The sequence below is a fragment of the Naumovozyma castellii genome, chromosome 2 (assembly GCF_000237345.1).
Source record: "Naumovozyma castellii chromosome 2, complete genome".
Taxonomy (NCBI): domain Eukaryota; kingdom Fungi; phylum Ascomycota; class Saccharomycetes; order Saccharomycetales; family Saccharomycetaceae; genus Naumovozyma; species Naumovozyma castellii.
Genome location: NC_016492.1, coordinates 252673 through 268912, shown reverse-complemented (window position 1 = coordinate 268912; position 16240 = coordinate 252673). Strand labels below are relative to the sequence as shown.

The 16240-nt window shown below is 37.5% G+C and overlaps 9 protein-coding genes across 9 annotated transcripts; 3 read left to right on the top strand and 6 right to left on the bottom strand.

The window, feature by feature from the left end:
- Positions 1-162: 162 nt before the first annotated feature.
- On the bottom strand, positions 163-885 carry NCAS0B01640 (uncharacterized protein; the record flags this gene model as incomplete). The annotated part of the gene is made up of 1 exon (XM_003674574.1): positions 163-885. The coding sequence occupies one exon, from the start codon at positions 883-885 to the stop codon at positions 163-165; it is 723 nt and encodes a 240-aa protein (XP_003674622.1).
- A 539-nt stretch (positions 886-1424) lies between these two features.
- Positions 1425-2738, top strand: DGA1 (diacylglycerol O-acyltransferase; the record flags this gene model as incomplete). Its single annotated transcript, XM_003674573.1, has 1 exon — positions 1425-2738. One exon carries the CDS (start codon positions 1425-1427, stop codon positions 2736-2738), a length of 1314 nt encoding a protein of 437 aa, XP_003674621.1.
- Positions 2739-2797: 59 nt separating this feature from the next.
- ESA1 (NuA4 histone acetyltransferase complex catalytic subunit ESA1) lies at positions 2798-4144 on the bottom strand (the record flags this gene model as incomplete). Its single annotated transcript, XM_003674572.1, has 1 exon — positions 2798-4144. One exon carries the CDS (start codon positions 4142-4144, stop codon positions 2798-2800), a length of 1347 nt encoding a protein of 448 aa, XP_003674620.1.
- A 244-nt stretch (positions 4145-4388) lies between these two features.
- Positions 4389-6419, top strand: PUS7 (pseudouridine synthase PUS7; the record flags this gene model as incomplete). The annotated part of the gene is made up of 1 exon (XM_003674571.1): positions 4389-6419. The coding sequence occupies one exon, from the start codon at positions 4389-4391 to the stop codon at positions 6417-6419; it is 2031 nt and encodes a 676-aa protein (XP_003674619.1).
- A 274-nt stretch (positions 6420-6693) lies between these two features.
- Positions 6694-7815, top strand: SSP2 (Ssp2p; the record flags this gene model as incomplete). The annotated part of the gene is made up of 1 exon (XM_003674570.1): positions 6694-7815. One exon carries the CDS (start codon positions 6694-6696, stop codon positions 7813-7815), a length of 1122 nt encoding a protein of 373 aa, XP_003674618.1.
- A 104-nt stretch (positions 7816-7919) lies between these two features.
- Positions 7920-9395, bottom strand: MET7 (tetrahydrofolate synthase; the record flags this gene model as incomplete). Its single annotated transcript, XM_003674569.1, has 1 exon — positions 7920-9395. One exon carries the CDS (start codon positions 9393-9395, stop codon positions 7920-7922), a length of 1476 nt encoding a protein of 491 aa, XP_003674617.1.
- Positions 9396-11557: 2162 nt separating this feature from the next.
- Positions 11558-12238, bottom strand: NCAS0B01570 (N-acetyltransferase family protein; the record flags this gene model as incomplete). The annotated part of the gene is made up of 1 exon (XM_003674568.1): positions 11558-12238. One exon carries the CDS (start codon positions 12236-12238, stop codon positions 11558-11560), a length of 681 nt encoding a protein of 226 aa, XP_003674616.1.
- A 798-nt stretch (positions 12239-13036) lies between these two features.
- NCAS0B01560 (uncharacterized protein) lies at positions 13037-13723 on the bottom strand (the record flags this gene model as incomplete). Its single annotated transcript, XM_003674567.1, has 1 exon — positions 13037-13723. One exon carries the CDS (start codon positions 13721-13723, stop codon positions 13037-13039), a length of 687 nt encoding a protein of 228 aa, XP_003674615.1.
- Positions 13724-15356: 1633 nt separating this feature from the next.
- On the bottom strand, positions 15357-16220 carry NCAS0B01540 (uncharacterized protein; the record flags this gene model as incomplete). The annotated part of the gene is made up of 1 exon (XM_003674566.1): positions 15357-16220. One exon carries the CDS (start codon positions 16218-16220, stop codon positions 15357-15359), a length of 864 nt encoding a protein of 287 aa, XP_003674614.1.
- Between the last annotated feature and the right edge of the window lie 20 nt (positions 16221-16240).

Below are 16240 nucleotides of genomic sequence, written 5' to 3'. Positions count from 1 at the left end.
TTTTTGTTAATCCCACGCCATCGATGCATTAACATTTAACATGCATGTTACGTTTTTTCAAGCTCAAAATTGAACCGAGCGGAATAAAGAAATATTTATCTGTCATGAAAGTAAAGTGAAAAATCTATAAGTATCTATCAAAATGTATATAACGTTATAAGTTTATGAATTAGAGGGGACCCCCGTCTTATGCCAAAAGACGTTTTCTCCCGCAGCATCCTTAAATGTCTTTAATAACGCACCGTCTTTATGTAAGCTCTTAACGTTCTTGACGTCCACATGGACAAATTGTTCATTGATGAAAAGGTAAGGGAGTTTCACGTAGGCTGTTCCCCTGTTGTCTAATTTATTCAGACGGATATAGTCCTGTAATGCGGCCCCATGGGTGTGCTTGTCAAGATCGACTACCGCTATCTCTGGTGATATTTCGTATTCCTTTTGGAGGAGGTCTCTCATGAGGCGGGAGTCATCCTGGGAAGATTTCATAAAGAGGACCACTGGAGAGGTGTGGATTATTTGGGTAAAGTGTTGTTGTACGTTGAATGCAGCTGCGTGAGAAGGGAGTGCTTGCAGAGTGGTAGTGGGCCTTTCCTGGTGTGACACGATAGACGTTCTGCTTTTAATTTCGTCGAAGGTGTTTGCGAGCATGAGAAGATCCTCCGACAGCAGACTTCTGGTGGGGTTTGGGTCATTTGCTATATTTTGTTCAGAGTAGTCGTTCCATGTGAACACCAGAAAGGTGATGAGACCTAGGACAAGCAATGTGCTAGACACGATTCTTGCCGTTCTCGTGGCGGGTGTGGTTCCAAGCTGTTTTGTCATTGTGTAGTTTCCAGTGGTTGACTGAGGTGCATGGGAGGGTTTACCAGACAATATAACACACATATTACGTGTGTATATTTATATATCTGTCGATGGACGTGACGTATATGATCTGCACGAGGGTCCGACGTGACACCCACAGAAAACGCCGCAGGACCGCTCGTTTCGAGGTTAAACGACCACGTAACAGAAAGTGTTCCGCCTCGTTTCCCGTTCGTTTCCCGTACGTTATTGCACTGTACGAGATGGTAACTGGCCATGTAGTGGAATGTCTATTCAATATACCTATCCGTCCACCTATCCATCGTATAGTGGCAGTAGAGCATTGAAGAGCACAAGCACACCTTTGTCCTCTCAGATGTGCTGGACTGATGACTACCCATCACACAACACAACACCTGATCTTTGTTGGCTGCCTCGCGGAGCATAAAATTTGATGGTACCCCATTGGCAGCACACACAGACACAGACACCCCATGATCTGACAACCAACAGCGAGTGCAATTATACATCCCAGCTGCTCCACACTACATTACCATCGAGTGAGAGGTCTCCCGCAACCAACTCTACTCAATTAACCCTATATCAAGCAAGATACAACCATGAGCGAAAGGGACCCCTCCACATTGTCCCAACAGAAGAGCAACAACATACGCAAGAGACGTTCCGTCGTTCTCGATGCCATTGATGCTGCCGCCGCTGATGCTGAGGACCACATTATACAACCATCCACGTCCAATAGCAATGCTAGGACAAACTCTCAAAAAAGGAACAAGAAACCAATACTGGATTCATGTTGCTCCCCTACAACACCCTTAAAGAGAAGATTACAAACTGCATCCGTAGCATGGCATCTATCATCATTCGTTCTCTTTTCTGTATTCACATTATACGTTCTTTCAACACCCTTGTTCTGGCCCATCGTCATACCTTACATGATCTATTTCTTTATAGACAAGGCCCCAGCTAATGGAGGCGTCGTTACCAGATATTCCGTTTGGTTCAGATCATTGACCATATGGAAGTACTATTGCGACTATTTCCCCATAACATTAGTGAAAACAACTGATATACAACCTACTTTCACTCCAAGGAAACAAACAACAAACGGCAACATCCCACCAAATGGCTGGAAACTAAGACTATGGCCCACTCACTACTCCATAAACATAATGCGGAGACGCAACCAACAAACGGAATTGGAACCCACGGGACCCCGCTACATATTTGGGTATCATCCCCATGGAATTGGTGCCCTTGGTGCATTCGGTATATTCGGTACAGAGGGCAGAAACTGGTCTCAATTGTTCCCGGGAATCCCCGTTTCCCTGATGACTTTGGTCACTCAGTTCCATATACCATTCTATAGAGATTACCTATTAGCGTTCGGTATCACAGCTGTATCAAGGAAAAATTCATTGAAAACTTTAGAAAAGAATCAATCCATATGTATCGTGGTGGGCGGAGCTAGAGAGTCTTTATTGAGTGCTGTCGGGTCCACTGAACTGATCCTTAATAAGAGGAAGGGATTCGTTAAATTGGCATTAAAGACTGGGAACGTCGGATTGGTCCCCGTATTTGGGTTCGGTGAAACAGATTGTTACAACATAATGAGGACTAAAGAAGATTCTATGCTTAGAAGAGTACAATTTTGGGTCAAAGAAAATTGTGGCTTCACTATCCCAATCTTTTACGCAAGGGGGTTGTTCAATTATGATTTCGGTTTATTACCCTTTAGATTTCCCATCACTGTTGTCATTGGGAAACCTATATTGGTTAAGGAAAAAATCGCAAATCCATCTGAAGAAATTGTGGATTACTATCACCATCTTTATGTCGAGGAATTAAAAAAAATATACAATGAGAATAGGGACAAATATGGATATGCTCATCAAGAATTGAAAATCGTAGGGTAGTTTTACATCTTTATTTATTTATTTGTTTATTTATTTCATATATATATATAACATTATATTCACCATGCAAAACGTAATTGTGACGCCGTAAACACTGGAGGTTTCCAAACAAGCTTACTGGGATCAATCCTCCTACGTTTCTTCTTCTGTAACTGATCATACCGATTGCAAATGTCTTCATTCAGATATAAGATATGTTGTGCCTTATAATACCTTAAGATATTCAAAGTCTTCGCTGTATGTAAAATATCTGTCGTAGTCATCGATGTTATGGAACTAATCTCTTCAATGGTAACTTCTTGTCCATGTTCCGCCAACAAACTGATCAATACATCTGCCCAATATGCTCTATATGACAACAAACCTAAATCAGATAATGGCTTCTCAGGTGACCCCACTTTATTCTCCTTCTTGGATAATTCGTACGAGAATTCAATGAGAAGACGACCATACCCCATTCTTTGATATTGTGGTAACGTCAAGATACAGGCAACGTTATACCCATCAGCAGATTCCTTCTCCTTGGAAAAGTACCCGACAAGGTGGTGTCCCAACTCATCCCGTCTAGTCATACAATAAAATAAAAATGGATCCACGTCGTAATATAATGTCTTATGATCCAGAAATAACTTGGATAACAAACATAAATTTCTGCACCACGTTCGCTGTTTCCTCCCATCGATCTCAAAAAACGATACATAATCATCTCGATATATTTCATTTCCCGGTGGATGTCGAAGAGTACATTTCTCACGATAACGTTCGTATTGTTTCTTAGAACCGAAATATTGTAATGTAAAATCATCAATATAAACAACGTCCTTATCCGTCAATTCAATAGGATATGGAGAGAAATACCAAGGCTCAATCACATGCTTCCCCATAATAACCTTGTTTAAATTCCTCACACGGGCCACTTCATGTGGGTTTTGAGTCATGGACCCAGACGTCCTCAATTTCTTGATCTCATCTTCCTGTGAGATATCCTCATTCTTTAAACCTTGCACATTTAAATTGTCAAGATCCATAACATCTGTATTCTCAGGAGTTTCAGACTTTCCCCTTCCACTTTCTACATTAGTGGATGGTAAATCCGCGGAGGGTGTCTTCTTTTTCTTCTTATTCTTTTGTTGCAGCTTGTCCTCATCTGGATCTACAGGTTTAGGAAATATAACATCCTTATCCAAGTTTATTCGATCAGTATCAATCCATTCATCCAAACGTTTATTAAAATTCACATAATGCACATAAAATTTAGGTGGTGAACGTCTTGTATTGATGGATAAAATCTCTGCTAATCGCTCTTCATCATCCTTCTGCACCCAACACTGGCACTTAATCATTATCTCCTCCACATTCTCTAACTTCCGCGAAATGCCGGGTTCACTGACTTCAACTGGCTCCATGATCACCGAATATCTAGAGCTAAACTTATCAAAGGCTTCTGATCTTACTCAGTTTACTCGTTATCTGAGTCTTTCCACCAGCCGCTTTGACTATTCATTCACATTTCATGTTTATATCAATGTCAGGAACAGGGTAGCGAAAGTGAAAAATTTCGCGATGCCCATAACAAAAAGAAAAACTTCTCGACTGTGTACGTTACATACAATAGACAGAGAACTACAGTTCGCCTAAGTAATCACACACATGTCTAATTTCACACAGCCCCCAAAGAGAACTATTGAAGAATCTACAGTGGATACTACTGCCACTAAAAAGGCTAAAGTTGAATCCAGTTATAGTGATAATGGTGTTCGTGAACCTGATGTCGGGATCACTCTATTCTTATCCTCTCAAATTCCTGGATTTGCAGGTCAAATTAAACAAAGATACACCGATTTCTTAGTTAATGAGATTGATAAAGAGGGAAAAGTTGTGCATTTGACCGATAAGGGGTTCAAGATGCCTAAGAAGCCTCAACTTTCTAGGGACGAAGTCAGAGCAAATCGTGAGGAAGAAGCTAGCAAGAGACAAGATTTTAAAGTGGATGAAAAATTGAGATTGGAACTGGTGGAAATATTTGGCGAAGATGATGTAGTCAAGATTGAAGACGTTTATCGTAATGCCAAGACTATGGAAACGTCAAAATCTTTCGATGAAAAATCTGTCAGAACAAAGATTCATCAATTATTACGTGCCGCTTTCAATAACGAATTGGAATCTGTTACTAGTGCTGAAAATACATTCAAGATTGCCAGAAGTAATAACAATTCTAGAGTTAGTAAACAAGCCTTCGTTGACCAAAATAAGGACGCCAATGGTGTGGAAAACTGGGGGTATGGTCCAAATAAAGAATTCATTCACTTCACCTTATACAAAGAAAATAAGGATACTATGGAAACCGTTAACATCATTACTAGATTATTGAGAATCCCAAGCAAACTTATTAGATTTGCAGGTAATAAAGATCGCAGAGCTGTTACTTGCCAAAGATTATGTATCTCCAAAATCAGTATCGATCGTTTGAATGCGTTGAATAGAACCTTAAGAGGTATGACTATTGGTGACTATAAATTTGAAGACGGAAACTTAAGCCTTGGTGATCTACAAGGTAACGAATTTGTTATAGTTATAAGAGATGTTAAAGTTAATAAGTCTTCCACGTTATCTCTACCAGAAATCTTAGACCAAGGCTGTAAATCTTTAACCGACAATGGGTTTATCAACTATTTTGGTATGCAAAGATTTGGTACATTTAGTATTTCCACTCACGAAATTGGTAAACAGCTTCTGTTAAGCAATTGGGAGAAAGCTGTAGAGTTAATCTTGTCTGACCAAGAGAATGTCTTACCGATTTCAAAAGAAGCAAGGCAAATTTGGGCTCAAACTAAGGATGCAGCTCTTGCTTTGAAGAAAATGCCTAGGCAATCTATTGCTGAAAATTCTATTTTACATTCATTATCCAATCAAAAGAAGGAAGATGATGGTAATTACTCCTCATTTGCCTATTACTCTGCCATCATGCAAATTCCAAGAAATTTAAGAACAATGTATGTTCATGCCTACCAAAGTTTTGTTTGGAATGCAATTACCAGTAAAAGAATTGAATTACATGGATTAAGTTTGGTTGTGGGTGACCTTGTCATTGACAACAACCCAAATGAGCAAGTACCTTCGGCTGACACTGATTCGGATGATGAATTACGTGAAGATTTACGCGAAGACGAATTTATTCGTGCTAAACCACTTACTCAAGAAGATATTGATTCAGGCAAATATACCATTGATGATGTTGTTTTACCTACACCGGGATTTGATATTTTATATCCAACAAATGAAGAACTACGTCAATTATATGTGGATATCATGAGCAAAGATGACATGGATCCTTTCGATATGAGAAGAAAGGTTCGTGAATTCTCTATGGCTGGTTCCTATAGAAATATCATTCAAAAACCAAAGGAGTTAGAATACAAGGTTATCCACTATAACACCCCTACACAACAATTGGTAAACACCGATTTGGAAATTTTGAATAGCAAAATTGGTAAGGCAAATGGTCAAAAATATTTTAAAGATAAACTTGATAGATATATGCCTGACAAGGGTGGCGACAAAACGGCAGTGGTTCTTAAATTCCAGTTGGGTACGTCAGCATATGCAACTATGGCCTTACGTGAGTTAATGAAAGTAGAAACTTCACGTAGAGGTGACATGTGCGAAGTACAAACAGAATAACTACACTTTATGTAAATTATATTTAAATTTCTAAAGAAGATGCATTTTTATCAACAACATGCCACTTATTTATGCAAGATGTTACTTTTCTCTGCGCCGCGCGTCACAAACATTTCATTTCTATAATTGTTGGGATTCGGGACCAAAGAACACGTTTTTAGTGTTACTTCTCATTAGTTCAAGCACACGAAATTCAAAGGTGGGACTAGAGTAAGACCCCCTAAAGAAATTATTTTAATAACAAATCAAGTTTAATATTATAACCACATTTACTATGGAGAATCATCCAACGAAGAAACCAAGTGTAAAGATTCCCCAACGAGTCGAGAAAATTAACAGAAAACCAATCACAAATCCTCCAAAGGGAAAAGCTGTTTCCTTAAAAAGTCTGTTTTTAATTCCTTCAGAAAAATCTAAAACTGCTGAACTGTTTGGATTTCGAAGATTTGCTAGAAGCTATTTGATACCATCCTCAAAACAACGGGGGAGGGATTTGACGAATAATCCCTATGATAGCATTGCAAAATTTAGTCCTTCCAAGAAAAGCTACTTTAACTGTATTAGCGGTCTTCCACCAACAGAAAGAGAAGAGATAAATCATGAAGAAATATATATTTCTTCGGTTTATCCAATTACCAAAGTGGATAAATTAGAGGTAAAAGGTGAGTTATCAGAATATAAAAATATCAGTGGAGGACCAGAAAAGATGTATACTGAAGATAATGATGGGGACATTGAAATGGTATCTTCTATTTCATCTTATCGAAATTGGGAAATATTCTACGATCGCCGATCGGTTACAATTGAAAACATCCCCACATATACAGGTATGTATAGTATACTCAACCAAATAAGTGGAGGCCCTTTGGAGAAGTTTTGCTATTATAGAAATGAAAATTCAAGACAAGCAACATATACCATGACGTTAAATTTTCTGAGCAGCAATAATGCTCAGGATTTTATGAAGTTTGGGAAAACGAATTTGTTTAAGGTGAACGGGTTTCATCTACAACCAAAATGGAGTAGTGTTGAAGGAAGTGTATCTTCACAGACAAATTCAGCAAAAAGTAAATTAGCAAAAACAGGTTGCATTTGCAGATATATTATCTTAAAGAGACATTCAGGAAAAACAACTTGCACCAAAGTACCAATTTTGGAATATGTCGACATTCAAGAAATCAGAAAAGATTTTGGTTGTTATGGAGGAATTGTAGAAATAACACCAGTTATTTCAAAAAAGGTTTGCCTCAGTATTGGTTACTATGACATCTACAGTGCTGTAAGAGCAATGGTGGCTTATGAAAATTCAAGTACAGATCTACATAAAAAATATTTCCAAAGTTGGACTTTATGGTACGGAAATGATATTTCAGAACGACCATGTCTTGAAATATAAATAGATTAAGATATTACAGGTTCTTTGGTTCTTCGTAGTTATGTTTTTAATAAGTAATCTCTATAAATAAATACTTATTAATTTGGATATTAGTACAATCGTTCTTAAGAAACGTTTTTCTCAAGGACAACTAAGACTCCTCCAACAAGATGTAATGACCCCGTAACAAATATGTCAAGTTCTAAGTCTTGTTTTTGTTCAATTATCTCCAGTGCTTCTTCAATGGTTGCTGTTACACGTATTTTAGCAGCGTTTTCATCGAGCCTAGACCACTCTTTGGCCAATTCTTGTTGAACTTTCAATTTTTCGACTTCATCTTTGGATGTATTCATAGAAACAAGATCCAGACTGTAAGATCCAGACTTCCAAGTAACATTTGTCGTAAATATCACTTCGTCGAATTTAATCTGAGGATTAATAGTCTCATACAAATAGTTGATAAGGGCATTCGCATCTCGACTTTGTTGATTAAAAATTAAGACTTTTTTCTTATTGCTACTACTTGCAACATCCCTGAACCAGCCTGATGAGGCAATAATGCTATCCTCAGTATGTGCACCATCTATGTACCAGGTATTTCTTCCACTCTTTAAAGTTTGGCAACGTCCTTCCCAGCATGTTTTCTCTAGTCCTTCGATAAATTTATTAGGAAGAGGGCTATCAACATTAATCCTTGAATCAATGATTTTGAGTTGGGCAAGGAGTTCGGATGCCAATACAACTGCTAACGACGCATTATTCTTTTGGAAGTTGCCTGCAATACCCAGAGTGGTATTGACAACTGAATCTAAGAGAGGAACTTCTCGAAGCGTGGTCTGACGTTCTACTGCTCTTTCCTGTAGAACTTTCAACCCAACAGGAATTTGGTTCGTCACAGTATATGCTGGGGAATCCTTTTTAAAAATCCCCCCTTTATTCCATGCAATTTCTTCGATTGTATTACCTAGCATAAAGGTATGGTCAATACCTAGTAAGGTCACACCACAAGTAACTGGTTTTTCGATGATATTTGTACTATCAAATTCCCCACCAACACCAACCTCATACACGCATGCTTTACAACCTTCTTGCATAAACGTGTGGAATGATAATAAAGTTAGATATTTAAAATAACCAGGTTTACTTCCATCTACCATATGTGGGAATTTATCTAATGGAGAAGATGAATTTTCTAATCTATCCCAAACTTCGAAAAAATACTTTGTAAATTTATCTTCTGAGATTGGTGCACCATTGATTCTAATCCGTTCCCTTACCGACTTTAAATGAGGAGATGTGTAAAGTCCAACTTTGGGTAGTTTTTCCTTATATTGATTTAAAATAGAAGAAGTGAATGCGGCTGTAGAACCCTTACCTTTAGTACCTGTAATATGAATAATATTCAATTTGTTAAATTCAGAAACATTATATCCTATCCTCCTTGACCATTCCTTCATTTCCCATATATTCATCATATTCTTACGATCACCTGATTCCCTAATCGCCATAATATTGGCGTAGTTTGATTGTAGGGAATTTAGTGAATTAATTGCATCACGATATGTTTTTGTCGACATTTTCAAAGGTATGGTCAATCGCATCTAGATATGTTATAGAAAACGTATTTCGTACTAGAATTGCCTTCAAAGTTACTGGACACCTCCATTTATATTATGGGCATCTTAAAATCTTCAGCTGTATCAATTTTCAGGATTTGTTTTGACATAAATTGTGGTGATTCAGTAATTTCACGTGCCCTGAAATTTCAAAATGTCAGTAACTAAAAATATTTTATATAATACATCAAAGAGTAATTCTAATTATAATATGCCAATATAATGCTAGGCGTCATGTTCCTAAACTTAGTGCAAGTTAGGGATGCAATATTAATAGCGAAAAGCTCCAAGTTCGTTATTTGAAAGAATTCAAAGATATTATGCATCTATGCTGGTACGTCGAACACAGCTTGAATCCAACAACGGTACATTTTTAGCTGCCTTTTTCTGTTTACTAAAAGTCTTCTATCAGTACCAATTTTATTCTCAACAAAATACTTCTTTGTAAAAATTTCCCTTAGCTTTTCCTCGCTAAAGAAGTACACTAGCGTACCGTCACCTCTTTTATAAAAATTTTCATCCAATATTCTGTTCTTCTTAAACCTAACCTGAGCAAGATCTAAGTGACCATAGTCACGCAGTAAAATCTTACCACCAGGTTTAAGGAGTAATTGAAGATTTTCCATTGCATCTTCCCATTGACTTGGAGTAAGCGCACTAAAGACAAAAATCATCACTGCAATATCCACTGAGTGGGGCTCCACTCCATCCGGAAGGGCATGTTCGGGGTTGGCTAAATCCCAAACTGTTGCATGTCCATACTTTGGATTGAAATTCTCGGAATTTTTTACCAACTCGACCGCCTTTGGAGCAAAATCGGCAGCTATGATTCTAAGATCTTCATTTTCGTTATCATCTAATATAGGAAAGAATGTGTTTCCTGCACCGCAACCTATTTCGAATATAGTAACTGGACCATGATCCTTTCTCGTTGAAGCATACAAGATTGGGAATTCGATTTGTAACCACTTCCTATTCTTAAAGAAATTTTCCTTATTATTCTTATAAAATATATCCCAATAACGGGAAGGATTTTCTTTCAAAAGTTTTTGATCAAATTCAGATACTGGATTCTTCATTTGTTCCTTAATTCTTTCCTGTGCTTGCTCAATTTGTTCTTCACCCCATTCAACGTTATCCCAGGCATTGTGATCCCAAACATCTGCATCTTCAGTCAAACTACGTTTACCAAATTCGAAAGGACTGTCACGACCTAGGCGTGTAGAACTAATATTCAAACTACTGTGACTTAGGTTCCCTTCAGTCTCTTCGTCATCGTCAACTTTGACTTCATTCGTTGTGAGATCATGAGCGATCGTTTCTAACACCTCCTCCTTGACGTCTTGCGTCATTGCTTCCAGCTCTTCTTTATTATGAGGAGTAGCTTCAGAAGGTATGTCTACAGCTTCTAGTCCATTAATATCATCAATGACTGTGTGTTTAGCATCTTCATTATCGGACGATGTTGCCTGTATACTAACATTAATTTCTTTTTCATCTTCAGGTGCTTCTTCGATTTCAATGTGACTGGTACCTACCTGCTCAGCATTCCCAGATCTATTCTTCGAGAGTTCGATATCAGTATTTTTAGATTGAGATTTATTTTCCAAATCCTCAGAAGTTGGCTCAATTGAAGTTGCATTTGTGGAATCATCAAGTTCAGATTTAACCCGGTTGGTGTGTTCATTTTGTTCGATTTCCTGAACCTCCTCCTTACCTGTGTCCCCTTCATTTGATATCTCATTACTATGAGGAGATTGTAAGGAAACAGGCTTATCACTTTCATCTACATGAGCATACTTTTCAAATTTCTGAATCAAATCTGCAACACCCATCTTCAAGAAAAGAATCGCTATTCCACTAATTTAAAAGTAAGCAAAGCAATTATGGGGTCACCATCGTAATCTTACAGTAATCAACCAAAGAAAATTTTTCGTTTTCTTCGTTGTTTGAATTTTGCATTGTTCGCGCTTACGCCAGATCAAACATCGATCAATCTGTCTGTCTGTAAAGATCAAAAAATATTCAAATGAGACCAAATTAGTTTATTAAATTGCTTGTGTTTCTATACAAAGGTGCAAGTTGTATTACAATAAGTATCAATACAGTGTGGAACGAACGCCAAGATTACGATATGGTTCATAAGATTACATGCCTTCCTTGAAGTCAGCCAATAGTTCTGGTTCCACATTTGTCAAATCTTTCCCATAAATAATAGCATCCACAGGCTCATCGTGGCCTTTGATGATGGCAGCTTTTGGAACCAACCCAATTCTATCAAACTTGAATTTGTCCCATATTCTCCAACTAGCTTCATTAGTAACAAAGACCAAATTAAATACAGAGTATTTATAACCTAATAAGGGAGCCCATTGAAGATAAACCTGTCCCAATCTGTATCCGATCTTCAACCCTCTTTGATAATGATTCACTAGGAACCCAGCGTTACAATTGTGAGAACAACGTGGCATATAATTTGGTTTAATGTAAAAAGTTCCCAAGAATGAAGACTTCCAATCTTGGTCCACTTGAGTAATATCCAATTTATCAGTCTTTAAAGCGACAACACAGAATGAGTGGAACCAATAATCGACGAAGTCATCCCTAGTCATGGGACCTAGTTGTGGATAAGTGTCACCATTTTCCAATTCTCTGTTGAATTCACTTCTCATGAACTCGATCAAGGACTCTGGAACTTGAGAAGTGGAATAAATAGGGAACGCGGTGGCGGTAATATCAGTGTTCTTCAACTTGAATTGAAGTGGGTCTATTTTATCAACAAGTGGCTTGAAAAATGTTGGACCATCATGTAGTTGCGAAGTGGACATTATACAGTAATATTAATTTTTTTTGTTATACTGACTTGCTGGTAGAGTTGAAAAGTAGGAAAGTGATAAGAGTTTACAAAAGGTGTCCAACTGTGTACACAGTCTAAATACAACCAAGATCATGTCAAAAGAGAATTCTTTGAAAAACTTCGAGAAAGTCATGATATGAATGTGAAAAAAAAATTCGGAGCCGATTTCTCGGTTCGTATAATAGTATGTCAGTACTACAGCTCCCTAAAGGCATATCGCTTTGATAATCTCTTACAAAGAATATTAAGTAAGTTTTGACATATACATCGACGACGGAACTAGATAGTAAGTAGCCTATGCCTGCGTTATCAACAAGTCAAGACAGTATGGTTTCTCGGTTAATATGATGAAACCAAGAACAAATAAATTGGAATAGCTGTAACGTTGCATCCTTTTAACCCCTAAATCACACAACAGAGAAATTAGTAAGGATAAAGACAGTGTGTGTGGAAAGAACACCAGTCGAGGTTCCTAGGGAAGACATCACTCAGTATATCCCGTCACACTTTCTACCGCATGTTTTCCATATCAGACTCATAAATTTGAAGAATACATCAGAATAAGTACAAATAAGTACAAAATTTATGTATTAAATGCTCTAGTAGAAATTGAAATTCCCTGTTCCTTACATTCTCTTCAAAATGAGAGTTGGTCTCGTGCTTTTCCTTTCGTAAAATGCACTCTATTCCTTCTTATGTAATTTTATTACTAATGCTTCAGTTTATCGGTTTACTCTCTTGGAGTATAACTTCAACTTTTCAAATTTCTTTAATGTTCATGCGTAACTGTTTCTTCCAAATGCTGTTGCTGGGATTGACATTCTAATATGTCATCCAGTAGGAAGTCTTTGCTTTTCGAATGTTGCTCTAGAGGGACGATTATATTTTTTACAACCTTGATATTTTCACTCAGTTCTTCGATTCTTTTTAAGATATTTTGTCTTGAAGTTGCTGTGATGCCTAAATCTCGTGTCTTTATACCTCGGAGGGTTTTCATTATATTTTTGATTTCCTTGCTGACCGATTCAATGGTGAACATTTCGGATAACATTTCACCCAAATTGTGAGACTTACGAAACATATTTTCAGTTTTTTTTTTAGACTCTTTCCTTGTTTCGTTAAACATAAGTAGAGCTTGTTTTTCTCTATAAACAACGGTTAATCGGTGTGAGGCTTCCTTTCCTGGAAAATAATTCCATTTCATAAGCTCCCACTCATTTTGCGACGTGGTATAAACTTTGGGGCCATTTTCAAATCTTTTTAAAACAGGATCTGTTCCAAAAAGAATCTCATTAATTTTGGTTTTGAGTTCGGAGTTGATCATATAACAGATAAAAACTACCTCTATCTTTGGGAAATTGATGTTGTGCCTAATATTATTGGCAAATTGGTAAAAATTTAGGTCCTGCAAATCTGATAGAGATTCATTGTGGAATGACAACTGTAGAAACTCCATTCTAAAAAACCGTTGAACTTTTTGTTTTCTGAATGAACATGTGCAGTTTACTTCTAGTGGGACATTCAGTTAAACTCGTAAACCACTTATATTTTGTGTCGTTTTCATGTTCGGCTTGTGTAAGTTTTAAAATGTTCCTTACGTAAGCTGTTAATAGATATAATATGGCATCTTTTTCTTTTGGTGACAACCCTAACTTTTCCATGCTAGTCTGGGTGCGGTGTATGGATGGAATGCCCTGTTTTACTTCTTGACAGGTGCGCCGTACTCCGGGTGATGGTTATTATGGTCGGACTTTTCAACGTTATACCTTTTTGCAATTATTCAGGTAATATTTTGGGTGTGGGAAAACTGCCATTCTTCCTCTTTTAATGCTGACCCAAAACAAGAGCAACATTGAATAATGTCTTCGCAAAGTGACTCATTCTGGCAATTTTTAACAAGCCTCTTTGCAGACTCTGATCTTACTGAAGATGCGACTCAGGTTGACCTTGACGATGATGAGGAAGACGATGCCATCTTTGGACGAAATCAAACACTGGAGGAAGAAATAGAGGAACTGGTAGAGGAATTGATAGAGGATCACTATTGTTGTCCAGAAACGATAACAAAAGTATCGGAAGGATCTTGGAAGTTTAACGATTATTACAAGTGCACTGTTTCGGATAATCCGACGCTTTCAAGTATCTGTAAGGACATGCAAGCTTTGGGTGAATTTGAATATGTTGAAAACACACCACCTTCCTTTCGCAATAATAACAAACGTCCTTCCTCCGAAAGAGAACGAGTCCTTATTATTCGTGGCCCATACGGTTGTGAGAACCCAACTCTCTTTATGTTTAGACAGGAAGGCCATCAACTTAATTCAGGAAACTTTCAGCCATTACTAAAACAATACGGAGGGAACACCAAGGTTTGCGATATTCTTTCATCTGAAACAAGCTCCCTCGAGTTGAAGAAACTAGAATGTGAACCCACCTACGATGGGAAGACAAATCAACCCAATATTCGTTATGAAAACTTTTGGAGTTCAATCGATTTGATCCCACCAGTTTTTTTCATTGCATTCAATTCAGACGGAACTCAAAAACTTTGTGCTGACATTGTACATTGGTTTTGCTTGCATTTAAAGCAGGAGATAGGAGATCCTATGCCAATGGAAGTTTCGAGATTGATGAATTCAACAGGAGCAACAATACAATGGCAGTTGCACTGTTTCGATTATGGCACTGGTTATGAAACTTATTTTTTGGTAGCCATTATGCTACGGGGAATCGTTGGAAATGTATATTATGAAGTAGATGACATCTTTGTTAATGATTTACAGAATTGCTTTAAGATTTTACAAAGAATTAAAAGACCTGAGTATACAAATGACGAAAACATTCATTTTGGATATGTAACTTCCCATCCTGACTTTGATTTGACTAAATTGGCTAGAGGTGTGGACCTTCCTGAGGATGTTAATACACCAGCAACTCATTTGCCTATTGAATCCTGTTTGAAGGTAAGTACTACAGATCCCTAAAGGTATATAAAATTTTACAAAAATCTCCCTTTGATAGTCCCTTATAGAGAATACTAATTAAGCTTTGACATATATATATATATATATATATATATAATGTGTATTCTATAAGGAGAATTCTCTAATAAAACTCTGAATTTTCTTGAATAGAATCTGTTGTGGTTTTGGCTTTTCTACGAAATGAGAGGCGCCCTCTACCAATCCAGAATTTTTAGACCAGTATTTGGCATTACTTACACATTCCCATCTTTGCAATAATTTTTGCTTGTCAATGGTCTTTGGAACAAATTCATCTGCACCAGAATAAGCAATCAAGAAAGGTTTACTAATCTTACCAAAAGTAGTCTTGAATGTTTCATCAGATAAATCACTGGAAAAGTAATCATCGTCACCACCCTTTATCATCAAAGAGCACCATCTGTAGGCAGTTATTGGAGTATCAATGATATGCTTTGAATATTCCGAGCTCAGCAATTGATCCTTCTTCCCATTCTGCACCAACTCCCATGCATCCTCATTCATCTTTTGAAATACCTTAGGGTCCACAGAGGGATCGAATGATTCTCTATCAGAACAAGAACCTTGCAATATGGCTCCATCTACCAAATCGGAATAATGTAAAAGGAAATGAATCACATCTTGAGCCCCCGTAGAATGTCCCATAATAATTATTTTCTCTCTAGCACCACCTTGTTCAGATCTCAAGTATTTGATTAAGGCCTTAATCTCATGAATATCTTGATCCAGAGAAGAAATACCGAACCCCTTGAAACTACTTGTCATTTGAATGGAGAATACGGAATAACCCAGGGGCCCTACCACCTCGGGCAACTTAGTACAGTATGGAACTGTAGCTATACCATCCGTCATTCCACCGATCATGATGAACGCATTCTTCTTCTTAGTAGGAGCAAATTCAAATGCCACATGTGGTGGATAATATTGATGTAAAGTACCTTCAAAAGCCATTGATCTTAGTAAACTTAAAG